Genomic DNA, 27,004 nt, shown 5'->3' on the forward strand with positions numbered 1-27,004 from the left:
CTTTATAGCCCCTGCCATATTGGCTTATAAGGGCCCCTCTTGCCAGATTATACTCCCTCCTCCGGGAACTGCTGGGAGTCGTGTGGATTGTAGAGGTGGGGGTGGAGTGCCCAAGGCTAGCTCAGAGTCCTGGTCATGTCCACAGGTGCATGTCCACCGGCACTTCCATCTCCCCATCCTGGGCATCTTCAGATTCCAAAACCAAGCATCAAGGCCAAGGACTCATTACACCAAAGATCTGCCAGGACCCAGATTCAGTTTCAAAAAACTGGGCTTTCAGGTGTGCAACAGAGTGGGGGCCAAGAGGGTGCTCACGGGTCTGACGGAGAGGTAGGAATTATCTGTGTAGCTGCAGATGACAGTAACAAGGAAAACTGAATTTGGTTTAAGGCTACTTGCTATTATCTGATAATAGTTAAAATGCACATACTCTTTCACCCAGCATGCCATGGTTCCAAGTTATAAATTTCTCCTATAGATATATCTACACAAAACATTTTATATGCAGACATTTATTGTAGCACTGTTTGCAGGACCAAAAGAAAAAAGAAAAAGGAAACAACCTAAAAATCCATCAATAGGAAACCACAGATAGCACATCTACATCATGAAACACTTACTACATGGCTATTAAACAGAGCAAGGAGGATTTATGGTGCTGAAACAAAAAGATCTCTAAGATGTATTGTTCAATCAAGAAAGCAGGATATCATCCCGCAGCTGTGTGGGCAAAACGGGGGGGTGGGGGGGACGGGGCTCCGCACATGGGTTTCACATGCACTGCCTGGACCTGCAGGATACACCAGAGACTGGCAGCGCGGTGGTTTTTGTGAAGGGGAATGGGTCAGAGAGGACACACACCCTTTTGCAATATTTGAATTAAAATATATATACGCATTCCCTAGATTTACCAAATATTGACATTTTCAGAAATAGGGCTTGGAATGAATTGTGGCTACTAGCGTCCACACGTATGGTCTATGTAGTCGCCGTTTGCCGTCCCCCGGCAGCGGGGGGCGCCCGCCTTCAAAGGGCGGTGGATGAGTGAATGAATGTACGGCGGCAAGGCGGGCAGGATGCAAGTGGCAGTGTGGCCGTGAGCCAGGAGGTGGCGCTACAGAGCACAGGCCGGGGCTCACCCTGCGGAGTCCCGCGTACTCAGTAAGGGGGGGAGGGGAAACATACAACCGCTTTTGCACCTAATTGACGCTCCCTTCGAAGTAGGAGCCTGGGTACTCAGAGGAACCCCCGAGCTCAGGCCTTTAACACATGTCAGAGACTCCTGCTTAATTTTGGAAATTGTCAAGTGTCATTTGGCCACAACTCTGGTTAAAGAGGTGAGAGATCAAGTCAGACAAGTAATCCCTTCGTTTAAAAAACAGAACAAAACAAAACAAAAAGCCGCCAAGCGCAGAGTCAAAGCAAGCTGCTGCTCGGATGCTTAACAGGTTGTGACCGCGAAGCCCGAAAGCGGGGCCAGGACGACGCGCGCCTCGGCAGCGCGGCGGGACCGAGGCTCGGGCTCCGGGCTCCGGGCTCCGGGCGCGGGGGCGCGGCGGGCGGCGGGCGGCGGGCGGCGGGCGGCGGGCGGCGCGGGGCTCAGCTCTTCTTGCGCAGCTGGCTGTACTGCGCGCGGCCCAGGATGGGCTCCATGACGCTCGGCCGGAAGAAGCTGTCGCTGACCCTGCGCGTGGGCTTCTCGCGGGCCGCCGCCGGGAAGGCGGGGCGCGGCGCGGCGGGCGCGTCCAGCCTGTCCTCGGGTCCCGGGCCGGGGGGCGCCCCGGGGCTGCGCGCGGGCCGCGGGCCGCCGCGGGGCTGCGGGGGGCGCGGCGTGGGCTCCGGCGCCCCAGACGCCCTGCGCTCCGCCTCCCGGCGCCCGGCCTCCTCGATGTCCCGGAATTCGCTCTCGGGCTCCATCAGCGACAGCCTGGGGAGCTGAGGGCGCGGCGGCCGCGTCAGGGCCCCCGGCCTGCACCCCGTCCCGCGCCTCCCGCCCGCCTTTCTCAGGGACCGTCGCGCGCGCGCCTCCCGGGAGCGGCCCTCCCGAGCGCACCGCCTGGGGTGGGACGGGGGCGGGGGCGGGGGCGGGGGAGACCCGGACGGCTTGCCCTCTCCGGTGGTCTCCGCGGTCCAGAGCCCTAAGGCGAGGCCGGCAGCCCCCCTCCCAGAGTGTCTGGACCCCTCGGGTCTCCCTCCTGGAAGGTCAGCGGCTTTCCCACACAGCCCCACCCCCTTGGGCCTAAGCACAGCCCACACCCTGTCCCTGTCTGGGTCAGGGGGCCCATGCCGGGCCCTGTTGGGAGCCCAAGGTGAACAGGCTGGCAGCCAAGACCCCTGCATGCTTCTGGAAGTGTTGAGTAACTTCTGCTCCCAACCCTTGCTCTGAGGGGTCTGGTGTGTCCCTGGTCCCCCTGGAGCCTGCACAACCCAAAACTTGCTCTGGGAAGGGGCCTGGGGGCCCCCAAAAGAGACAGTATTGGTGTCTCTTGGGTTTTTCCTGTTGGTTATAGGTGATACTATCGAGATGGGCAGCAGGGAGCAGCATGCAAACCCCCTGGGGGGGATGGCTGGGCCACTGGGAACCCCCAGACTAAGGGTCAGAAGGGAGGAGGTGGGGGAAAGGTCTCAGGCCAGGGCCAGGGTCTCTACACTCTCTGCCAGGCTAGCAAAGGGCCCCCTTCATCAAGGGTGCAGTTTGTCAAAAATGTTTCTGAAGCTCTGAGGACCAGAGCCCGCCAAGGAGTTTGGGGAAGGCAGGACTGCTGCAGCCCCTTCAGTCAAATCTGCTTTACCTGTCCTTTCCCGGACCCTGGGGTGGGACTCACCGGGACATAGTGCACGACTGTGTCCACCACGTTGTCAGTGACGCCCTTCAGGGCGTCTGACAGGGACATGGCCCTCCCTTTGGTGGAGGAGACAGCACGGGCTGGGGCGAGGTGTAGCATCCTCGCTGCTGAGCCCAGCACGGCCGCAGGTGCCCATGTCACGGCTGAGATGGTGCTCTGGACGGCCTTCTGCAGCGTGTGGGCCACACTGCCCAGGAGGCCTTGTGGGCTGGGCAGGGCTGCTACCTGGGGGCCAGAGCTAGGTCAGCACCTCCTGCAGCCCCACCCATGGCCCTGATCCCTCCACCTCCCCCCACCTCCCGGAGTGGAGGGAAAGAACTTGGACACCTAATAAAAAAAAAAACTGTCTGCCAATTTCTTCCAGCTGTGTGGCCTTGGGCAGGTCACTTCCCCTCTCTGGACCTGCTTCTTCATCTGCAAAATGGGAAAGACAGTCTCTGCCCTGCCTACTTTGTGAGGCTGCTGGGAGGGTCTGCTGAGAGAACAGTGAACAGCGCAGCAGGCCTGCACGATGTCTCTGGGCCTGGGGGCAGAGACTTGTTTCATCTATTGCCTCTGCTTCACATCCCCTCAGTGGCCTGTGGGACCTCGAGGTGGCCACCTCCCCACTGGGCTTCTACTTGCTCCCTTACCTCACTGAGCTTGTTCTCCTCGGTGTCTGATTCCTCCTCCTCTGTCTCCTCTCCCTCGGTGTCCATCTGGTCATTGTGATCCTCCTCCTGGGAGGCAGTGAGGTTGTGCAGCCAGGGCACCCGCACCTCACTCTGTCGCCGGGGCACCACCTGCATGGCTACCGATGCGCCCCACTGGGCCAGACTGCTCTGGGGGTGGTGGGGAGAAGGCCAGACAGGCTGTTGGCTTCACGGCGCCTGCCGGGGGGCTGAGCAGCTCCAGAGGGCAAATTCCCTCACCCCCAGGGCCTGGCCCCAGCAGGCTGTGTCTGAAACCTATCGAGGGATGCCTGGGTGGCTCAGCGGTTTAGCGCCTGCCTTTGGCCCAGGGCGTGATCCTGGAGTCCCGAGATCGAGTCCCACATCAGGCTCCCTGCATGGAGCCTGCTTCTCTCTCTCTCTGCTTGTGTCTCTGCCTCTCTGTCTCTCATGGATAAATAAAATCCTTAAAAAATATATTTAAAAAATAATAAAACCTGTCCTCAAGTGATAACTTGCATACCTAGAGCACACACATCATTAGTGGGTAGCTCTGTGAACTTTTAGAAGCACACACTTCTGTAACTACCACAGGACAAGATATAGGTGATTTTCAACACCCCCAAAATCTGCCATGTGGTTGCCCCCCTCCCAGTCAGTAACCCCCTCCAAGAGGGACCACATGTTGACCTCTGCCACCATGCACTGGTTTTGCCTGTTTCTGAAATCCATATAAATGGACTATTGCGATGTGTCTCCTTTCATGAGAAGCTTCTTTTGTTCAACATGATGTTGTGAGACTCATCTGTGATATTGTGCCTCTAAATAGCCCCTTCTTTTTCACTTCTGGGTCATATATCATGTATATCTACCACAATTCACCCACTCTGCTGTTGGTGGACATCTGTGTTGTTTTCAGTTCTTGGTGAAGGATAAAGACTGATAGGAACATATTGACCTGTATTTTGGGGGACAGAAGCTCTCATTTCTGTTGGGTTGAATTGCTGAGTCTTGGAGGGTAGGTATGTTAAACTTTAGTAGATATTCCTTGGAGATCTTTAAAGAGTGCAAAAAAATCAAGAGGACTCCAGTATCCCATGGGCGAAAACAGACCTGGGCAGGTGGGCTAGTGTCCCCTTGAGGCAGAGCGTGGCTCATTCCTCACCCCATGGAGCTCTACCAACAGGGCGTCTTCACCATAGAACTTCAGGGGACAACATTATGTCCTATGTGAATAGGGTGCCTGAGGTTGCATGGTACAGAAGGCCCCCTGACTACACATAAGGCTGGGACAAGGGTTAGTTGCAGCCCCACTGGTAGGTAACTGATCCCCAACACAGGGGACAGTGATACTCCTGTATCCCTACTGGAGCCACAGAACCTGACTCCTAGTAGGTTTTCAACAAGCATTTGAGTGAATGAGTCAGTCCTGATGATGCTTTTTAAAGTGTCACCCAGGGGCGCCTCGGTGGCTCAGTTGGTTAAGTGTCTGCCTTCAGCTCATGATCCTGGGGTCCTGGGATGGAGCCCCACATAGCGCTCTCTGCTCAGTGGGGAGCCTGCTTCTCCCTCTCCGTCTGCCTGCCACACACCCCACTTGTGCTCTCAGTCAAATAAATAAAATCTTAAAAATAAATAAAATTGTCACCCAAATGATGGCTGAGAAGTGGTTGTTTTGTTTGCTGACCTTTATGCTTTAATTTTCAATTTTTATTTCCTTTATTTTGGCCTTGGTTTCTTACTTAAAGGTCCTTATGAAAAAAAAAATCCAGTCTATATCTGCTAAAATACACAGTGGGGAGTGGGATACGGTGGGGGGTTAGCCCTGCCCAGGTCTAGAAAAGGCAGCTTTACTTTAGGTGCAAGTAGGATGCAAATTAGATGCTTCTAGAAGAGAAATTTTTAAAACCTGAGGTCAGTCAGGGATGCAGCCCCACCAGCACTCTCTCCCCAAGAGAAGGGGTTTGGGGCCTTGCCTATTTACAGGTGACACTCCCCAGTGCCTGGATAGCAGCTGGGGGTCTCTGCTCCCTCATAGGTGGGAGAGAGCCCACAGCAAGAAGCCACTTTGCCAGGATGAATGCTGGGGGGTGGGACTCAGAGGGAGAGGGAGAGAGACTGAAGTGGGTGGCTTGCCCTTGGCTCACATCCTGTCCTTTCTCCTAAAGCCCAGAAGACTGGCCTTTGGTCCGCATAAGGCCTCTTGTCCTTAGACCAAAAGCCCCAGCCCAAGCTGGAGGAGGGATGGGAGAGACGCAGACTGGGGGGGGGTCAGCCAGAACTCAGGGCAGACACTCACCAGGGGTGCCACGCCTGGGATCCACATGGCCAGGGCCTGGCCCTGCTTCAGTGCCCGGGCTGTGGTCTGGAAGGTGTGTCGAGAGAGGGTGTTGGCCAGGGCCCCAACCCTGTGCACAAGGCTCGGCTTGGCTTTGGTGGGCTTCTGGGTCTGCTGGTGTCCTGGAGCAGGGGCTGGGTGAGATTTAGGGGGAAAGAAAGGAAAGCTGATCAGAGAGAGAGCGGCTGGAGGAGCTGGGCTGTGTCTAGGGTTGGAAAGAGGTCACCCTAGGTCCACCACTTGGGTCACTCACTTTCCCCACTTACAAATGGAGAAAGGAGGCTAACTTAGGATAGATCCATCTGGAAATCTTGCTGGGCCTTCCCTGTTCCAGAGTAGTGGCCGGGTGCGCCCTGGCTGCCTCTTGCTAATTCCCAGGCAGCGTGGGCAGTCAATTCCCTTCCCAGGGCAGGTCTGCCAGCCCCCCAGCAGTAGATACCTGAGTCTTCCTTGGCTGAAGGGAGGAGGAACTCTACCACCTTCTCAACACCACCCAGGGCCAAGTCGGCCCCTCCAGAGGCCAGCCGACCCGCCCGGGTGTTGGCAGCATACTCAGCAGTGTCTTTGGCTACCCCCCAGGCGAGCTCACAGCTGGCCAGAGCGGCCCCTAGGACCTTGTCCGAAGTGCTGGCGATGGGCACACTGATGCTATTCCTGGCACTGCGAAGGCGAGTAGAGATGGTGTCCTTCAGCTCAGAGGCAATCTGGGGGAAATGGGGAGGGGAGTCAGGCCTGTGAGTCTGGTAGCCCTGAGCCCAGCTTCCAGGAAGGTCTCACCTAAAGGCCGAGGTGGGGAGTATCTGGCTGACTTAGTTGGTAGAGCATGTAACCTTGATCTCGGAGTCATGAGTTCAAGCCCTACATTGGGCACAGAGCTTACTTAAAAAATAAAATACAGGCCCAGTGGAGTGGCACCAATATCCAGGCTCCTTGGTTAAGCTGGGCTTTAAAGGGAAAGGGCTCCAGTCGTCCCTGGGCATGAATCTCTGGCTTCTTCATGCTCCACCTCGGCCTGTCAAGATCCTAGCTAACTGACCCCTCAAAGGCCACCTCCCTGGTGACACCAGCCTTGATATTCTCATGCACATAAGGCAACTTCACTCTCAAATTCCTTGAATATCTTGTCTGTCCATCCTTCAGAACACACATCCCCATCTTCATTTAGACTGATTCAAAGATGTGGCTGATCTTCCTACCAGCTCCATATTGGAATAATTTCTCTTTCCCTCCTATTCATCTGGAAGCTCTTTTGTGACAAAGATGCCCTTCATCTGGAAACATGTGAAGAGCACAGGCCTCTGAGCCAACACACCTGCTCTCATGTGGCCTCCGCTTAAGGCTGTGTGGCCAGGGAGAAATCACTGGTTCTCATCTGTAAAATGAGGATACTCACTCTGTCCCAGAGGGTTGACAAGAGAAGATTAAATTGGGAAGGCCCCATAAATCGCATCATGGCCCCTGGCACAGGGTAGGGCTCAGTAAATGTTTGTGGGATGAGTAGATAGTTGGTCAATAATTCCCCAAAAGCACCTGATATGGCCCTTAGTTACTAGATGCCCAATGAATATATAGCTAGGTAAAGTGATTTTTTCAGTCTCATGGTCCATAAAGGGTTGATTTTGAGGACGCGGGACTGCACAAGATCTGATGAGTACAGCTCACAATCTTAGGTGACTGTAGTTACCAAGTGGCCCAGGGCAGACCCACTGGGTATCCTGGGATGGGGGAGGGGGAATGGTGGCATCAGAAGCAGTGGGACCCACCCCAAGTCCCTGTTTGAGTTTGCCCCTAGGCTGTTCCTGCTTTCCAGAAAGCCTGCCCTCCTTTGGCACCACAGGGAGAGGAACAAGCCCACTGTGTGACCTTAGGGGCAGGCAGCCACCCACAAACTTGGATGGCACTTGCATTGAAATGAAAGGCTGGTAGTCGTTGGCCTGTGCCCTCCCCTCCCAGAGTACCGGCACACTAGAGACACTAGAGACAGGGAAGGGGGCTCACCTTCTCAGGAGGGTACTGGAGGGCTGGGATCTTTTCCTCCAGGTGGTCTAGGCCACGGCAGGCCAGCTCATTGGCAGCTGTGACTAGAAGTGAAGGGCCACAGTGGGGTGAGCCGTGAGGACCTGGCAGTGTGCCAAAGAAGGCATCTCGGAGCCCTCAAAACCCCCCAGCCCTGCTGCCTCCAAAGCATCTTGGAACCTGAGCTCCACCCCCCTCTCCCGGCACCTTTAGCCCCCATCCTCCATGACTCCTAGAGCTTGGGCCCATGTCTTCCCTCTGTGTAGGAGCTCTGGAGTCAGGCAGATCTCAGAGCCCTGAGCATGCACCCACAGACTGCAGCTCTGGGCAAGTGTCAACCTGCTCCCCATTTGTTAAATGTGGACTAGTGGTGCCTACCTCACAGGGTTGGGGTGAGGAGGAAGCAGCAGGGACTCTGTGACTCACCAGCACATACTGGTCCCTCCCCTCTCTGGGTAAGGTCTGGATAGGCATGAAGGACAAGGGGAGTGAAGGTGTGAGAGGAAGGGCAGCAGGGCCCTTGGGTGGGCTTTGTGGGAGTAGGGCCGGCACTGCTTAGTCCTAGGGGTGACCAGGTCTGAGCTGCAGCCGGCCCCAGGCCCCAGACTATCCACGTCCTTCCTTCTACCCTCAAGGAGTAAGATGATAAAAAATGGGAACAGGGTCACAGGGAAGAGAAAGGAGCTCCCCCAGAGAGGGGAGCAAGTGCCAGAGGATGCAGATGCTTCTAGGAGCTACTGCCCAAGGGCTGCTGAAGACAGAGCTTTGCAGTCATGAACATGGAGATTAGTTCTCTATTTTTTTTCATATATTCTCTCTCCAGATAGCTTACCTTTCTTCCCAAAATTCTCAAGCAAAAGAAGAGCCCAGATGACATGGGCCATCTTCTGATTGGACAAAATGAGACCCAGAAAAATTATTTAACGAGTTTGTAGGCAGGGAGGCTAGCCCAGGGTGGAATCCTCAGATTCCATAGTTCTCTAATCAGGATGATAGAAGGTTCTAGATTTCCTGGTGCTGCTGGAATTTCCCTCAGCCCTGTCAAGAGGGAGGCACTTGTCATGATGAGCACTGCATGATGAATTGCTGAATCACTATATTGCATGCCTGAAATTAGCATAACACCATATGTTAACTGTACTGGAATTAATAAAAATAATAATAAAAGAGCCTTTCTTTGGAGACCATATTTTCAAATGGGGCAGAACAATTTGAATTGGGCTGGGTCAGGTAGTAGGGCTTGGATGGACAGGACCCTGGCTGCTACCTCTCTGCTGCTGGGCCCAGAGGTCTTCCCATCCCCCTTTGAGCCATGCCCCAGCCACTCTGCCACCCCAAGGCTCTGCTGGGCCAGACCTAGTCTCTGCTGCCCCTGCTTCTGTGTCAGACTCTGCTAGTTCCTACTGCTGCTGCCCGATTTGGGGCCAAAGTGCATATCTGCTCTACCACGAGCCCCACTCCCACCACTGCCCACACAGCTCCCTTCCCCTGCCAATTCTTTGGCCTGTCACTGTCATCCCAGGAAAATGACGACTGGGCTGTAGATGGCCAGATCTACAGATGAGGAGAGATGTATGTCTACATCCATACCTATACCTACAGCCATCTGTAACTGTATCACCTGTATCTGTAGATAAGATCATGTAAGGGGATATAGGTGGTTAGAAAGGCAGTCAGACAGGCAAAAAGGTGCACAGAAATATTGGCAGACAAGCAAGCTATCAGACAGTGAGAGAATGATGGATGGCAGCCTGCAAGTGCCACAAGGACTCACACTGGGTGGACAGCCTGCGGACCACCGGCTCCATGCTCCAGGCCGCCAGGCTGCTGGCGCCCTGCACGCCCTTCTCGTAGGCATTGCATACAGAGGCCACTAGTGGGTAGGCTTCCTTGGTGCTGGTGTAGGTCTTCTGGAAGCACTCACAGGTGCCGCTCACCACTGGCAGCTGCAGGACCCGCTGCAACACGTTTTCCTGCTCCTAGTGCCAGAAGGAAGGAAGACAATCATGGTGCTCCCCTGCACACTCCTGCCTCTCGGGGAGGCGGCCCTGGGTCATGCAGCCCACTGATGAGGCAAGCCTGTGTCCCAGTGACCTGGGTGGGGGGGCAGGCCACCAAGGTTTCTGGATGGCCAACAGGAAAAACCAGAGCCAGCCTGCCACTTTCCTGGCTCGGTCCAGGCTCTGGGGAGCTGCTGGAACACTGCCTCTCAGCCTGCGGATGCTGTTCGCCTGCCCGTGCGTGCTCCCCCTTCCCTCCCATACTCCTTTCTATCTGGCAGAATGCCACTCCCTCAAGACACAGCTGGAGCCTCTGCTGCTCTGAAGCCTCCACCCCTCCACGCTCACATCAGCAGCCATCACTCCTTCCCTGGCATGTCTCTACATTCCTCACATGGTGCTGTGCTGGGATTGTGTGTGTACTCATCTCTCTCCCAGGAGACTGTCATCACTGGGTCCCCACTGTCTAGCCTAGAGCCTGTACAGTGACGCTGGCTGAATAAGTCAATCAGGACTGCACCCGGGGTGGTGGTGGTGGGGTAAGTTTAGATCTGCCCAACAGCACAGAATCACAGATGTTTAGGCCTCCAGGAGCCTCTGTAGCAAAAGGGCTTCCCGTAGTCTCTTGGGCAGGCTTGTATTTAGATGCCTTCTTAGATGGACCTCATAGAGTGGCCTGTGGCCCTTGTTGGACTGCACCACTGAGCGCAAAGCGCCCTCACCCGCTGCTCTGCCCTCTGCCCTCTGCCCTCTGGAGCAACACTGAGCAAATAGATTTCATCATTCATGGGCAAATCTATTTCACCATGCATGGGCTGGCCTTCCACATATTTGAAGGCAGTATGTCTGCCTTCAGTGATCCCTCTCGGGTGCTAACTAGCTTAAGATCCTAACTTAGCTTACTGCCCTGGTCTGGTAGTCCCCTCTGGATATGCTACAGCTTTGCTGCCTTTCTTAAACATAGAGCACTCAGACTATGTTTCAAGTGCTTCAAGTGCTTCAAGGGCCAAAAGATTGGCCATGGGATTAATGGCTGTTGAAGCTAGTGTAGGGTGTTAATAGTCTTCTGTCCACTCAAGAGTGCTAAGGATTCTCCACATGAAAAGTAAAAAGGAGGAAGTGCCCCGGGTCCTGACTCAGACGCTGGAGCTCTCTCTGCAGTTTGAACAGGTCCTCTAGGGTCAAGGACCTAGCCTCTTCCATTTGTAGGTTGAGTTCAGAGACCCATGAAGGAGACTTGTAACAACAGGTTACAATATTTTCACTCTCATTTTGCAGCCAAGTTTGAAATTTGAACTAGAAAAAGATTATGACTGTAAATAAGAGTATATTTTAACATTTGGACAGAGCCTTCTGGGGTTGTTGTAGGCAAAGCCAAAGAGGGATAGAGAGAGGTCCTGGGAAGGGAATAAACCACCCACTGTTAGGCTGGATTAACTATGCACTGGTTCATTTTATGCTTCTGTGCTCTATGATTGATTGATTGATTTCAAAGATTTCATTCATTTATTCATGAGAGACACACAGAGAGACACAGGCAGAGGGAGAAGCAGGTTCCCTGCAAGGGGCCTGATGTGGGACTCGATCCTGGGACCCTGAGATCATGCCCTGAGCCAAAGGCAGACGCCCAACCACTGAGCCACCCAGGCGTCCCTGCTCTATTATTTAATTTTTTTTTTTTGCTCTATTATTTAATATAAAGCCTAATGGTGATTCTGAGTGCAAACGCTAGCTAAAGCCTAACTTGGGACAAGATGGGTGTTATATAGTTTCACAGTTTTTAAAGTTTCACCAACTACCTGAACTGTGCCTAAATCTGAGGCCTGGCCTGGAGGCATCAGGTACACTTTAAAGTCTCAGACTGCTCCAAGTCACAGTGAAAGCCAGGCTGCACACAAAACCCCGGAAGCAATGCTCCTCCAACATACAGCTCAGGCCACGCACCACATAACTCAAAGAGGTGCCATTCACGTATTCTAGAACACGCACGACACCCTGGAATTACAGAAGGCAGTGGCTCGGCATTTGAAACTATATCCCGCCTGGGTGAGTAAAGCATGGGCCTTTGCATCAGCGCTCCAAACGCAGTAGCTCCCTTCCTCTCCTTAACCTCTCAGCCAATATTTCTGTTCTTTTCCTCTAAGAGGAAAAGTTTTCCAGTTTTCCATAGGCACTCCCCCTGATCCTCTAAGAGCCCCCCTACCAAAGGTACTGAGGGCAAGAGTAATGAAGACATGATGGTCAACAAAAGAGGGACACAATCTAGACAGAATTTGTTCTGAGTCCCCTGAACCTCTTTTCCGGCTCCTTCCTCCCCTGCTCAGTGGTCCCCCCACTTCTCATATAGGCCCAAGCTACTTACAGGGAGGTCTCCATCCGGCAAGGTGGGGCCCTTGTTGACTGCCATCGTAGCTCTTCAAGCTGCAAGGCAGAGCTGCAGGTCCATCAGAAAGCCCTCAGCTGGAGGCCTGTAGGATCAGTCCCCTAGCTCCAACTGGGCCCACGCTGCTGGAAGCTCCAGCTCCCTCAACAGAAGACATCAGGTCGGAGGGTAAGTGTCACAGACAGGCGGCCACTCCCTAGGGCCCCACTGGGAGGAGCTGCCCCACAGCCTACTTGTCAAGATTGATGTTTCTTATAAGGGTTTGGGGTAAGAAATGACAAATAAGGGTAAGAGAGAAGAGGTTTTAAATGGAGGTAAGGGGCTCCCAGAAGAAGATCCAAGAGACTAAAAGAGTACGTTTCAAGTTTAGTCTTTTCTGATGAAAAAGTTCTGCATTAACTCCTCTCTTTTTAAGCAACTCTATCTGCCACCATTCCCTGAATGCTCAGTGAGGAAGCAACTAGTCACTTAAAACCAGCTATTTCAGCTGTGATCTGGAAAAGCTAGTGCCCCAGCATATCTACCCTACACTCTTGGTCATTCACCTTGAATGATCTCTCTCAGTGGATTCCTTGTAGGCCTCTTCATCTTCAGGGACATTCTCAGGAGACCCCCACCATCAGCTTCTTCCCTTTACCTCTCAGAAACAAACCAGGGAAGGCAGATGTATCTGGACCCCTGCACTCACACTAGCTGATGTTGTCTGTCTCAGAGCCCGGGTTGCTGAGCGTCTCCCCCAGCAGAGACAATTCTAGCTGATCCAGGGAAGCCTTGGGCAATGCTACTAACACCTTCCAGCTAGAGGAGGGCAGGGAGGAAGAGGACATGGGGTCAGCCAGTTGTCATGGTTTTTTTTGAACCAGGGTCCCCTGAACATATATCCCAACCTCTGTAAGGAGATTTAGCCAACTAGGAGGAGGAGGATCACGGAGTTGACGGAGATGCAGCTCCAGGAGGGTTCTTATTCCAGAGCCATGAAATATCTGTGGGTTTTTTTTCTAATATTTTATTTATTTATTCATGAGAGACACACACAGAGAGGCAGAGACCTAGGCAGAGGGAGAAACAGGCTCCCTGTGGGGAGCCCGATGTGGGACTCGATCCCAGGACCCTGGGATCATGATCTGAGCTGAAGGCAGATGCTCAACCACTGAGCCACCCAGGTTCCCAAAATATCCCTTCTGTAACATGTTTCTGGCCCCGGTTCTCAAAAAAGTGTCTTCCAGAAAGAAGGTGTTGGGATTATAGGTAATTAAACTCATAAATTCTAAAGTTCTATAATCCTTGGCTCCTTTTTCACAGAGTCTCCTGTAAGAGTTTTCAACCCATTTTCCTCATCCCTTACTATTTACTATTAAGAGCAAATTTTGAACAGTAAGATTTAAACCAACACAGGAAGTTCACTTGAATGTACTTACTACTCTTTGGTTACTAAGATAAATTACTCTCGGGGTGTCTGGGTGGCTCAGTTGGTTAAGCAACTGTCTTTGGCTCAGGTCATGATCTCAGGGTCCTGGGATCAAGCCCTACACTGGGCTCCCTGCTCAGCAAGGAGATTGCTTCTCCCTCTCCTCCTCCCTTTGCTCCTTTTCCACTTGTGTGTGTGCGCACATGCATGCTCTCTCATGCATGCTCCCTCAAATAAATAAATAAAATCTTAAAAGGAGAGAGATAAATTGCTCTCAGTGAAGAAAAGGACAAGAGCTAGGGGTTGACTCCTTGACAATCTAGCCTTTGAGCAGGGAATTTCAACCTCTAGAATTACTAGATTTCAAGGAAGTTTATTGAACTCTACCTGGTCTAAGGTGCCACCAGAATATGCTGTAGAGAACCAACTGGATTTTGCAGAGTCTGGAAAAGTGTTAGTGTTGACCAGGACCCTCTTACTGATCAATAGCATCTAGACAACCAAGAACTATTACTTCTCATCCCTTCCTTAGCAACAAATTAGGCAAGAGCCTGAGTTCCAGTTCCTGGCTTCAAAGATGATAGAGGACTGTGGTATAAGCCATAGTTTTCAGATTATCTGAGAAGGGCTTTTTAAAATGGATAATGGGGCACCTGATGACTCAGTCAGCTAAGGGTCTGGTTATGATCCCAGGGTCTTGGGATGGAGCCCCACATGGGGCTCCCTGCTCAATGGGAAGTCTGCTTCTCCCTCTCTGCTCCTCCCCTCACCTCCCCAGCTCATGCTCTCTCTTGATATCTCTATCTCACAAATAAATAAATAAAATCTTAAAGGTGAATAAAAATTAGAAATAAAATGGATAATGGGGATGGGGCATGCCAGGCTGGCTCAGTTGTAGAGCATGCAATTCTTGATCTCAGGGTCGAGGGCTCAAGCTCCATGCTGGGGCTTTATTAATAACAATAAAATGGATAATGAGGGGACAAAACTTATTTTCCTTGTTGTTGGTAGAATAACCTCTATTGCTGACTCTCTAAATTGTATGCTGTGGGCAATAAGAGAAAGAGGCAGAAGGTGGGAAGATTTCTCATAGATCCTTGGTAATCAAGTCTGTATCTGTGATAAAATAAGGCAGGGAATGAGAGGTCAGAAAAAGGGAGGAGAATTAAGCAGGGAGCCTCCAAAAGGAGTTCTAAATATATGATATATTTAATACTGATCCAACTCAGACTTTTTAAAATACAAGACAGTGGGGCACCTGGGTAGCTCGGGTGGTTAAGCGTCTGCCTCCAGCTCAGGTCCTGATCCTACAGTCCTGGGATCAAGCCCCACAAGGGGCTCGCTGCTCAGTGGGGAGTCTGCTTCTCCCTCTCCCGCTCCATGCTTATGCTCTCTCTCTCTCATGCTCTCTCTCAAATAAATAAAATCTTAAAAAAAAAATCATCCACTTAAAAAATAAAATTAAAAAAATAAAATATAAGACAGTAATGGAGAGGAAAGGCAGCATCTGAAAAAGGAGACTCTGCCCTCACTTCAGGATTCAGGACAAATTATCCTTGAGGCTGTGTCTGGAGAATTGGGCCAAAGGGCGGTTCCAAGCCTTTGGAGTAACGGCTCTGGGCCAGAGAGTGTATAGGGCTCTGTGCCGGAAAGCTCTGTTGACAAAGCTGACCCTTTGGCAGCTTCGGCTGGGAGTCTGGAATGTGGGTGAGAGGTGAGGAGTGGTGAAAGGGCCTAGGGCGGTCCCCTGGGTGCAGTCTGTCTTCCAGCCTCAGCTTGAAGGACAGTTATCTTCTTTCCTCCTCCTCCCCACCCCGCCGCACCCCCCTCACCCCTTTACCTTTCCACATGAGCATAGAGACCTTGGTCCTCCTGTATAAAGTAGATCCCAGAGCTAAGCATGGCATTCAAACATCTGTTGTTGGATAAATTCTCAGGGAACAATATTCAGTTGTGAATGTACTGGCCTGTACATCTATTAGGAATGTCTTTGGTTTTTAGAACCCCTCATGAATGCGGAGGCTCGGAGTGGGGAGGTAGTTAGAAATGAGAAAGATGCACAGGGAAGGATGTACCAGGGTACCATTAAGGTTTTCACAAATTCCAGAAGGGGTGGTTATTATCCAAACTCATCACCACCCTAAATTAGAGGACAAAAGTACCAAGATGGACACTACCATAACATGCCACCACAGATTTGAGGCCAACTTCTCCAGACAGAAGCCAAAGCACCATCTGACAGAGTTAATACAGAAGACCCTCTCCTGGATGAGATCATCCCAGAGGTCTCTTTCAACCCAGATGTTCCGATCTAAAGCTTTCTTGATCATCTTCCTCAGCTTGGGTCCTCCAGGCGAGAGCTTATTTTTCCTGGAGCTCTCTCTACCAACTGTGTATACTCTGATCATCTCTGGATCGCCCTTCATTCCCAGAATATATTCACAGATACAAGAGTGTCTTTTGTCTAGAAATTTATTAGACATAATTAACCTTTGATAGTAGAGGATTTGGACAAAGTAATATTTAATTGCTTAAAACTTTTTACTTGCCCTGACCTAGCAGCTTTCATTCATCTTAAAATTCCCCAAGTGTTTTCTCAAATCTCGTTATCTTGACTAATCACTTTAAAAATAAGAGAGCCAAGGACCTGAGTCTACTTCTTAAGAATCTCATTCACATTTACGGGAAATTTATTTAGTGGCATTTCTCTTCTCATTTCCCTTCAGGTAAGTGAAATGGCTTTACTGATAGGACTGACATTGGCTTCCTACCTGACAACATCCTATTTTTCTATATCACTGCCCTCCAATTGGAGGATCTGCAATCACAAATAAGAACTCAACACCCAAGATGGGAAGGAATAAATGGTTTTCTCAGTAGCCCCTTATTGCTCTTTCCACTCCCCCAACCACCCCACACATATGAAGCCTGATTTATCACAGAAAATTGTGATGCTCCTCCATTCAGAGTATTCGTGAAATTTCTTAACTGCATGAATTTTGATGAAAATTAATGTACAAGTACCTAAACTGTTATATGGCTTTAAATAAAAAATCTAGTTGATAAATCTAGATAGTTTTTTTTTTATATAAATCACTAACAAAATTCTAAAAAAAGGCTTTTCACACAGGATTCTGGAGTCTCACACTTCCACTCAATCAGGAAGGCAACAAACTATTTTGGAAAGAACACTGGATTGGGAGTGAGAGGAATGAGGTGCTGGCCTGTTTTTTTAACCTGTTTCGTCCACCTGTCACAGGCTACCCACAAGCACCTGTTGTGACCTCCCATATTACAGGTACTCTAGTCCTTTCCATGTGCTTCTGATTTCTGCTTACTCACTGCACTACCCAGTCATCATTTACACCATGAAGGGACCTGATGCATTTCTGATTCTACTTCCGGACAAAGAAATGACAGGATAAAAGGACGTAAGCCTAGCTCCCCTGTGCCTTGGCATGGGCCTCTATGGAGAAGTGGGGGGAGGCAAGAGCTGGGGTTGGTATCTGGTCAGAGGAATGAGAGGCCTCTACTAGGTCTGAGAGAGGGCTGGGTATCAGACCTACAGTAGTGAGTGAGGCACACAACCAAAAGGTCACTGTATATTAATGTTCAATTGTTTGGGCCTTTTTCAATTTTCACCTACTCAGCAAATAGTAAGCTCCCACTATGAGCATATCAGATGCTCGATTAAGTATTAGATGAAAAGAAAACACTCAGAAATGCAGAAGTCACTCCATCTCTCTAAAAAACACAAATTTTCAGGCACTCCTGTTCTCCATTCTTGGCCCCACCTCTGCTCACATTGCTGGTCATGAAATGCTCCCATGAATGAGTCTCTATGCTCAGTATAGCATGGTTTGTGGCTCACAAAAATGTCCATCCTAAGGATGCTGTCTCTTCAGTCTGAAACCACTTCAGTGCATCTTCAGCCTCATCTGAGGATATGCCACAATGATGATGCCTGCTATGGAAGACACAAGACCTCCAAGTCCAATAAGGCCAGGATTGGACTTATAGATCCCCAACTGGTCCAAGGGGTTCAAGATATCGCAGAAGTTCTTCACTGTGTCCAGGAACAAGGGAGGATGCTTCTTCAGAGAGCGGAATAAGAGAAAGAGAAAGGACTGGAGCCACTCTGTTTCCTCATCAGCCACGTTGTACCCAAGAGGATCTTGAGACAGTGACTTCTCCCTCTTTGCTCTGTTGTGTGCAATCTTTTCCATCTGCAGGGAAATTTCATACAGATCCCTGGCCAGGCTCAGCAGGAGAGAATAGTAGTAATGGCGGGCCGCCCACATTCGCCATTTCTCTTTGTTAATGCCAGAGGCAAGCCCTACGCTCCTCACCCAGAGGATGGTATCACAGATGAAATAAATCACACGGTTCATGTTGGCTAACGTTAGGCATACACGGGGCACCAGGTCAGTGGCATGAATGCTCTGCTGAGTCGCCTGCACAGCATGTACTACATTGCCTAGTCTGAACCCTGCAAGAAGAACCCACAACAGTTAACAAATATTTAGTTACTATGGGATATGAAGGCAGGATCCCTATATCAGGATGAGAAACCAATGCTGGTGTTCTGACAACTGCCTGTCATTTGAGGCTCAGTCTTCACTCAGGAATAAGGAAGGACTTTACAGCATTTTAAGGACACCCAAAATGATCCTGGAAGGCATAAAACACAGCAACTCTTTAAATTTATCACTTCTATTCAAGTGAATACCTTAACACTGGCTTACAACATCCTTCAGGCAAGGTCAATCATGAGTGTGGATTGTGACATTTTACTATTATCAGCTTATCAGCTCTACATCTTTAAATTTTTTTTTTTTTTTATGATAGTCACAGAGAGAGAGAGAGAGAGGCAGAGACATAGGCAGAGGGAGAAGCAGGCTCCATGCACCGGGAGCCCGACGTGGGATTCGATCCCGGGTCTCCAGGATCGCGCCCTGGGCCAAAGGCAGGCACTAAACCGCTGCGCCACCCAGGGATCCCTCTACATCTTTAGAAGTAGTACTATGATAACATGAAGTCTAGATGCAACTTTATTTACTTCCTTGTTTATTTTTGCACATATTAAGGTTTGATTCACTGTGGCCATTCCTCCCGACCCAGATGCCAATATCCTTTTGGAGAGTCCGATACCTTAGATTTTATTGACTTTCCAGACAAAAGACTTTGTTTGTTTGTTTTTTGTTTTTAAATAAAACACCATTATCATTTTGCCATCTCTGTGTCCCAAAGCCCTTTCAGCTCCGTAGAGATGGTAGGATTTAGAAGATAGGAAAACTATTAATATTGTCATATGTAACTCCTAGTTGAATTCAATCAACCACTATAAGGCATAGCCATATCTGAGCATGTAATTCAATTAATCGGGGATGTATTAATCAACAAATATTTACTGAGTATCTACTCAGAATGAGTTATAGTCCTAAACATTATGGAGAATACAAAGGAAGTATTTTCCATTAAGGACCATATCTTTAACTCACCAAATACTTAATATCCTCAATAGACTTATAATCTCAAGAGAATGTCTGGTATTATATCAAAAATAACACAAAACAGAGTATGTAATGAATAATCCTGGGTTCCAGTTCGGACTCTTGCATCAAAATGGCTGAATGACCATGGGTAATTCCTTCCTCAACTTCAGAGACTAGTGACCTCTAAAGGACCTGTGAGTTCTAACATACTAAAGAATCTGAGAACTTCTAATCCTATCCTTCAAAGCCATCCCCCAAAGCTCACCCTACCCCCAACATGCCTCCACTTGAAAATTTAAGTCTTCTGGGCATCCCAGTGGCTCAGCAGTTTAGCGCTGCCTTCAGCCCAGGGCCTGATCCTGGAGGCCAGGGATCGAGTCCCATGTCGGGCTCCCTGAATGGAGCCTGCTTCTCCCTCTGCCTGTGTCTCTGCCTCTCTCTCTCTCTCTGTGTTTCTCATGAATAAATAAATAAAATCTTTTCAAAAAAAAAAAAAAAAGAAAATTTAAGTCTTCTGTCAAACTAGTTTCCTCACTGATCGTCCAATACAATGGTCTGCTCATAACAGTTCTGAGCCTTCATGGAGGAAATCATCCTTCAGAAAGGCTCTCCTTCCCTTATTCTCTAGCTACAGCTCAAGTTCCACTTCCTCCTAAACCTTTCTTTCCCTCTATCCTAGCTAATATATTTAGCACTAAATCTTATTATTTACACCATGTAATCTTATTTGTCTCATAAAGCTCAGCACCATACCTAAGGTAGGTACGCAAAAATAATTGTTCAACATCTAATTTCTATATTCCACTCTAACATCTCCACCTTCCTGCTGTGACAACATCTGAAAAAAGGTAAGCTATTCTGCTCTTCTAGAAAATACAAAGGCCTTCCAGGAGCCAGAAGCTCATGTTAGGGACTGCCAAAACGTTGTACAATTCTAAGAATGAAAGACGAGCAAAATGCCATATATCCACTGGTTATGATTAAGCAAAAAGATACGGTACAGCACCAAGTGTGCACAGAGGAGGGTGTTTGCAAATGGTCGGTAGCAAAACATCGAATTTTCTGGGCCTGTCATTTCATGAGGGCAGCCTTACTGGTCAACTTCATCAAAAAACATGATGGATTAGAAATCAATGATCTAGAAAGCATTTTGTGAATTACAGGGTCTGATGATTTGAAACCAGGAGCCACTGTCCCTCAAGAGACCAGGTACTTACATTTACGGCCAGTGCTCACACTGGACTCCAGTTTCTTGAGCTTCATTACCACCTTCTCTTTGCCAGCTTTAGGCTCTAACAAATATCTAAGCAACATGCATGTGTACTGAGTGGCTCTGAAATGGAAAAAAAAAAATGAGGAGAATGATTTACAAACCAAACAAAATTTGATTCATGCAGTAAGGAAAGCAGAAAAGTGTGTTGCTAAAAGCAAAATTTCCAAGACAATTTCTCATGGAAGTGGCTCTTACAAGAGCATAATTTTGCAACAGTCACTCCAAGGGCCAAAGGGTAGAACATGTGATGGAAATATGACACAAAGGTAATGCAACAGAACTCTGCAGGAATAGTGAACAGCCCCCCTAAAGAGGCCTGTTGCTGGCACAGAGAAATGGGTAGTCAAAGCAGTAAAATGTACAAATATCTCCCTCATGGTAAGTTTCCAGTGATCCATATTCTTTATTTTCTCCTATATAGAATGATTTTTCAGATTTCTAAAATGAAATTTTTACCTACTACCAACTACTGATATGACTGGACATACACTCAAACCAGAACCAAATGAAAAGTTTAGTTGGCACATTGCTTAATTTTTTGTAAAAAGATCAAATACATACCAACATAAATACATATAGATGTGTTTTTATATTCATCTTTCAATATTAAGCAGGAGCCTGTATTTTTTTTAAATTTGTATTTATTTATGATAGTCACAGAGAGAGAGAGAGAGGGGCAGAGACACAGGCAGAGTGAGAAGCAGGCTCCATGCGCCGGGAGCCCAACGTGGGATTCGATTCTGGGTCTCCAGGATCATGCCCCGGGCCAAAGGCAGGCGCCAAACCACTGCGCCACCCAGGGATCCCGAGCCTGTATTTATATAAAACCCTAACTAGTTTTGTTTTGTTTTTTTCCCTAAAAATACTAAATATTCAGTAAAGTGATTTTTGCTAGGACTATAAATAACAATCCTTACTAACAGCAATGTAACACATGAGAAATTTTATATTACAGAATCAAACATCTAAACACATTAATATTTAACAAAGTGGGTGCCTGTTTCCCACAGTCCTGTAACTGCACTGCAACCACTGTCAGCTACCAATATTATGCTCAATAAAATGTGGCACATTTTCCAAAATGGTAAACTTGGTACTGGAGGTGAACTAAAAAGAATCAATCTCTCTCTTTCTCTCTCTCTCTTTTAAAGTAGCTTCATGAAAATAAATAAATAAATAAAGTAGCTTCATGGCCATAGGGCTCAAGCTGGTCACACCAATAAGTCCCCCTTTTTCAGATTTGGTCTAATAACAGGAATGTGTCCCAAACCAAGGTATTATTTTATGAATGCCAGTTAGTTTATGGGAGCTATAGATCACCATGAGTGTTGGGAAATAAATACTAGAGATCTCAGATCTTACTGAAAAGTATATCATAAACAATTTGTTTATTAACCAACCTCACTGATAAACCTTGCAGGGTACATTCTGAGAGCAGTGCATCAGAAGGCTTCTATTTTAATGAAGCTTGTATATAATGCAACCATTTAAAAAAATCCATCAAATTAATTACAACAGTAGTATGGGTTGGTTATTACTATGTGGGCACTGGAGTCAACCATGTTGATTTCAATCTCAGTTCTGCCACTTAGTTCCTATTAACCTTCTGCCTCAGTTTCCCAATCTGTAAAATGGGAATAATTCAGAGTATCTACCTCTTAGGGTTGTGATGAGGGTTAAACGAATGAACAGCTGTAACACACTGAGAACAAAATCTGGATAAAATCGGCTTCCAAAAGTCTCATGACCAGGGCCATTCATGGACTGTCTTAGCCCTTCCACATCCAGAAGAGAAGGGAAGGGAAAGATGTTAAATGAAATCACAACCCTAACTATTCTTTCTTTATTAAGAATCAACCAAATTTCTTTTTTTTTTTCAACCAAATTTCTAAAAGAAATATCATTAGTGTTACTAATTGGAAACTAATTAGTGTTAAAGCACAATCTCAGGGCACCTGGGTGGCTCTGCGGTTGAGCATCTACCTTCGGCTCAGGTCATGATCTTGGGGTCCTGGGACAGAGCCCCATGTCAGGCTCCCTGCTAAGCCTCCCTCTTCCTCTTCCTCCCACTCATGCTCTCTCTTTCTCAAGTGAATAAATAAAATCTTAAAAAAAAAAAAAAAAAAAAAAAAGCACAATCTCTGTCTAGTATTTCCAGCAGCATAGCATGCACCTTAGAGGTACAGTTAGTTCTGTCTCTCCATATTGTACTTTGTTTTATGGTTCACAAAACTATTCCACACACTGGGCAGCCCGGGGGGCTCAGTGGTTTAGTGCCTGCCTTCGGCCCAGGGCATGATCCTGGAGACCCGGGATTGAGTCCCACGTCGGGCCTCCTGCATGGAACCTGCTTCTCCCTCTGCCTGTGTCTCTGCCTCTCTTTCTCTCTCTCTGTGTGTCTCTCATGAATAAATAAAATCTTAAAAACAAAAAACAAAAAACTATTCCACACAGAATCTTGAAGGGGCCAAGAGCAGGCTGCCCCAAAATCTGTACACTGATTATTTTAAATAAAAGTTACTGAAGAAACAGCTGGTACAAGGACACTCAGAGCCTCCTTCATCCCCCAGAAAGCAGGAAACATATCTCCCACATGAGAAATACCCTCCCTGTACTAAGAAGTAAAATGATCAAATATTTTGAAATGTTCTATGTAGGAAATGTAGGAACAGGAAATCTTGCTTCCTAACAAACTTTAGTCAGATCTTTAATCATGGCCATTTTTAACATTTTTATCATTTATAGACAGTTAATACTTTACTCAAGATTCTTTTACAAAAGCTTCCTGCAAATATGTTTTATCTTAAGAGATTCCTAAAAATGAATTTTGACAAATAAAGGTTTTGATAACCTTAAGATTATTATACTGAACTGGGTAAGGAATTTTGGAACTAATGGAAGAAAAGAATTTAAGCAGATCAAGAATAAATAACGACTAAATGAACTTTGGAGAATAATTATAATTGACAATTTTGCTTGAAACATTGCTAATTTTTTAATGCTTTGTTTTACAGATTTAAGAAAAGTTTTTCTCTTAACCTATGATTTACAACAATTTCTTTCTCTCCTTATCTGATCCCTCCAGAATTCAAAAACTCTCATTGAATTATTCTTTTTTTTTTTTTTTGGACAATATTTAGGTAAGTTCAGTAAGAATTAGTTCTCCTTGTAACAGGACACAAGTGGAAACATGGGTTACATTACCAAGGCTTTGACTGGAATGTCACACTTGGGAGACAGGCATTGACTCAGATATGACTGGACAGTTTTAAGGCAGTAAGGGTGACTCTAAGGAGCCAGTAAGGGCCTTTGGAAAAAGAGCCTGATAGCTTGCTTACAGGGCTCCCAGCAGCCTTACCAGGTGAGTAAAGGAGGCCACTTCCTGACAGATCCAAGAACCTCAGGGTACTTTGGGGACCTCAAGAAGAGAAGAATTAACTTTTTTTTTTTTTTTTTTTTTTTTAGATTTTATTTATTTATTCTTGAGACAAAGAGGGATGGGGGGCAGAGGCAGGCAGAGGGAGGAGCAGGCTCCACGCAGGGAGCCCGACGTGGGACTGGATCCCGGGACTCCAGGATCACACCCTGGGCCAAGGGCAGGCGCTCAACCGCTGAGCCACCCAAGCGTCCCGAGAAGAATTAACCTTAATCTCTCGGTATTACAGGTGAAGTCTGATGGCAATATTTGACTTGGCTTCTGGCTTCAAGAGGTTGTTTAAAGTTCAGTATGGAGATTCCTAATAAAAAAGTTCCAGCAAAGCAGATTTAAAAGAGCCTATATGTTTAATCACTGTTTTTGCTTTTTGCTGCACTTATGTAAATAATCAGGCCAAGTTTATACCAACTAGATTTATTTTGTAAGAAATTAGTCTTGATTTGGCTCTCTTTGGTAAAATGAGAGTGAGTATATGAAAAAAATTATGTTTCAATAATACACCTTTGTGGAAATTAGATTCAAATACAATTCTTTATAAACTGGACTAGATCCTAATTTCTTCTAGCTTCTTCCAAAGCCTGGTTACAATTCTCCAAACTAGTATTTTTGGTATTTCCTATCCTTTTGACGTGAAATCATTTGATAACTAGGATTGCCCTTTTTCTTAAAGCCCCACAAACTGAGTATGAACAACTTGATGTGAACTTCAGAAAAGTCACAACAGTTCACACATGAACAATCTTCATGCCTGGTGCTCTACAAGCCACTCAAGATGATCTCCAGAAACACTCAACTACAAACCAAGAAACTCTGTCAGGTTGCCACTGCCTGCCCTCACTTTATGTAAAGATGCTTTAAACCTTAACAACTAGAAATCTTTGGCTACATTCAGAACTCAGAAGCTGGTTCATAATTTGATCTAATCATTAATTGTTTTTTTTTTGTTTGTTTGTTTGTTTCCCTAAAGATGCCTTACTTATAATCTGATAATTTGAACCCTGGCCAAATTTAGAACACACTTGCGTCACCACCTCCTGAAATGAGTTTAACTAAAATGACCTATCGTCGGAACTAAGACACTGGTTCAAGGACACGGGACAATCTACCAGCTCAACTTTTAATGTAAGAAACTTCCAGGGAAGTTTCGGAAAGGGAAACTGTAGGGGCCAAGGGTAGGCCAACCCAAAAGGTGCCACTCTGGCATATAGATTATTCTAAATAAAAGTTATTTAAGAAACAGCAGTGCAAGGACACTCAGACCCTTCTCCATTCCATCCCCCAGAAAGTAGGAAACACATCTCCCATGAGAAAAAAATACCCTCCTTGTACTAAGTAAAAAGACTTCCTTATCACCAAAGATAGGGGCTTTAAAACAGAGAAATCTATAGAAACAAACCTCGTTACTTTTTTTTTTTTCTCTTCTTCTCATCTTAATATTTCAGCCTAAATCCTGTTTAGGATTCGCTCCTAAATGAAGCTCCAAAACACCTGTTTTCTTTATCTTGCCAATTCTTCACAAATATATTGTCTGTTTGTCTAAAATGTAGACAAACTGCCTCCCTGGGTCATTTCTTTAGGTCTTAATTTCAATGCTGGGACTCTGTGCACACACCTTTTTTTTTTTTTTCCTGTTTCGTGTACATTTATTTCTTAGTCTAGTTGAAAGACCTTAAGGATAGAGGGAGAATCTTTACTTCCCTACAATCTCAGTGAGATAGGAGGGCAATAATAGAAGAGAAATACAATTTCTGTCTCTCCATAAGCATTTCATGGGGGTATTTGAAGCCACAACCAAGTGGCTAGCTTCCCGGGCCACAAATGTCAGCCCAAAGTTCATCTTAAAAATAAATGAATAAACAAACGGGGTTGGCGGGGGGGGGGGGGGGGGGGGGGTGGAGCGGGGCACGCCTAGTTGGCTCAGTCGGTGGAGCGGTGGACTCTGGATCTCGGGGTTGCCAGTTCGAGTCCCACTGTGGTGTAGCGATTACTTTAAAAAATTAAAAATTTTAAAAGATTTTGTTTATTTATTCATGAGAGACACAGAGAGAAGCAGAGACACAGGCAGAGGGAGAAGCAGGCTCCTCACAGGGAGCCCGATGCGGGACTCGATCCTTGATTCTAGGATCACGCCCCGAGCCTGGGTGGCTGACGCTCAACCGCTGAGCCACCCAGGCGTCCCCCCAAAAATCAAATTCTTAAAAATAACTCCCGGGAGGAATGCCGAGTGGAGAAGACCCGGTGTTCCCCGGGTTAGGAGAGCGCTGGTGGACTGGTGTGCCGTGGTTGGGGTCAGGGCGGCCGCGAGGCCCGGTCCGGCAGAGTGCCGGCGAGAAGGGCTTCGGAACCCAATTCCGTCCCGCCGCCGTCCACTGGGCGAGTCCCTCCTCGGGGAGCCGGGGGTCACGGGACCAGCTCGGGTCGCAGCGCCAGGAAGGGGTGCAGGCCGCCGGCACCTGACTCACCTGAAGAGTCGGTCCCGGCCCTGGGTCTGGTTGGTGAAGCGGGTGAAGGCATCCATGGCGCCCGGCCAGAGGCCACGTGTCGCTCCGGGTTCGGTCCGGAGTCCTCAAAGGTGTCACTGGGTCCCTGCGGGAGAGGCTGAATCTCCCCGCCTCCACCCGGGCGGGCGCGCCTTCGGAAGAGCGACTTCACGGGCTTCCGGCGGGGACCGGAAGTGGCGGTTACTAAGGAGACGCACCGCCGCCGGCCCAGGTGAGCGGAACTTCGGCTTCCCGGCGCGTGTTCAGCGATTCCCCGCGTGTCCCTGGACACCCCTCGATATCTAGAGTCTCCTAGAGAGGGGCTCTGCTGGGGGGGGGGGGTACCCGGGCTCTGAGGAAGGGGAGGACCCATCTCCCCAGCCTCGGGTGTCCCCGGAGATCCTGGGAACTCCCTGCGGCATCCCGAATGAAGATTCCCCCGAGGTTTTGCTTGGGGACTTTGGGGCTTAATCATTTCCCACCGCTATGCCTCTTGAGCACCACCAGCTGCGGGTCTGGGGAAGAAATGCTTAGCGCAGAGATCAGCCAGTGCGTGGCATGTACTTCTAGCATGGAAAACCCGGTAAAATGAGAGAATTTTCTGTTTGGATCATTGAGTCCTCAAAGAAGATTGCTGCCTGAGGATATCCTAGAAGGGCTAATATGAACAAAGTGGAGG

General features: G+C 48.2%; 3 protein-coding genes across 6 annotated transcripts in view; 1 reads left to right on the plus strand and 2 right to left on the minus strand.

Annotated features, from left to right (window-relative positions):
- Positions 1–496: 496 nt before the first annotated feature.
- PLIN1 (perilipin 1) lies at positions 497–20,433 on the minus strand. Its single transcript, XM_026002682.2, has 9 exons — positions 20,354–20,433; positions 12,213–12,271; positions 9,625–9,829; positions 7,833–7,915; positions 6,274–6,538; positions 5,796–5,968; positions 3,479–3,667; positions 2,826–3,071; positions 497–1,935 (listed from the first exon to the last, which is right to left on the minus strand). Exons 2-9 carry the CDS (start codon positions 12,255–12,257, stop codon positions 1,600–1,602), a joined length of 1,542 nt encoding a protein of 513 aa, XP_025858467.2. The 5' UTR covers positions 12,258–12,271; positions 20,354–20,433; the 3' UTR covers positions 497–1,599.
- Positions 16,100–26,501, minus strand: PEX11A (peroxisomal biogenesis factor 11 alpha). Of its 2 annotated transcripts, XM_026001008.2 has the most exons (3): positions 26,308–26,501; positions 20,354–20,469; positions 16,100–18,130 (listed from the first exon to the last, which is right to left on the minus strand). In XM_026001008.2, exons 1-3 carry the CDS (start codon positions 26,361–26,363, stop codon positions 17,559–17,561), a joined length of 744 nt encoding a protein of 247 aa, XP_025856793.2. In that variant the 5' UTR covers positions 26,364–26,501; the 3' UTR covers positions 16,100–17,558. The 2 variants fall into 2 exon arrangements, with proteins under 2 accessions (XP_025856793.2, XP_025856803.2); XM_026001018.2 differs by lacking the exon at positions 20,354–20,469 and having other exon boundaries at positions 26,308–26,500.
- The window catches only part of WDR93 (WD repeat domain 93), a 49,436-nt gene continuing 48,913 nt past the window's right edge, over positions 26,482–27,004 (plus strand). For all 3 annotated transcript variants that reach the window (XM_072737280.1, XM_072737281.1, XM_072737282.1), the window contains exon 1: positions 26,482–26,557. The gene's annotated coding sequence lies outside the window, so the exon portion shown is untranslated. The remainder of the gene's footprint in view (positions 26,558–27,004) is intronic.

Source organism: Vulpes vulpes, chromosome 14 (assembly GCF_048418805.1).
Source record: "Vulpes vulpes isolate BD-2025 chromosome 14, VulVul3, whole genome shotgun sequence".
NCBI lineage: Eukaryota > Metazoa > Chordata > Mammalia > Carnivora > Canidae > Vulpes > Vulpes vulpes.

Excerpts from the sequence above, each read along its gene's own strand:
- PLIN1 (XM_026002682.2), bottom strand. The coding sequence starts at position 12,257 with ATGGCAGTCAACAAGGGCCCCACCTTGCCGGATGGAGACCTCCCT. Across the intron at positions 9,830-12,212 it reads TGCCGGATGGAGACCTCCCT|GAGCAGGAAAACGTGTTGCA; the intron begins GTAAGTAGCTTG and ends TTCTGGCACTAG. Across the intron at positions 3,072-3,478 it reads AGGAGAACAAGCTCAGTGAG|GTAGCAGCCCTGCCCAGCCC; the intron begins GTAAGGGAGCAA and ends TCTGGCCCCCAG.
- PEX11A (XM_026001008.2), bottom strand. The coding sequence starts at position 26,363 with ATGGATGCCTTCACCCGCTTCACCAACCAGACCCAGGGCCGGGACCGA. Across the intron at positions 20,470-26,307 it reads GGCCGGGACCGACTCTTCAG|AGCCACTCAGTACACATGCA; the intron begins GTGAGTCAGGTG and ends TTTCCATTTCAG. Across the intron at positions 18,131-20,353 it reads TGTGAGCACTGGCCGTAAAT|GGTTCAGACTAGGCAATGTA; the intron begins GTAAGTACCTGG and ends TTCTTCTTGCAG.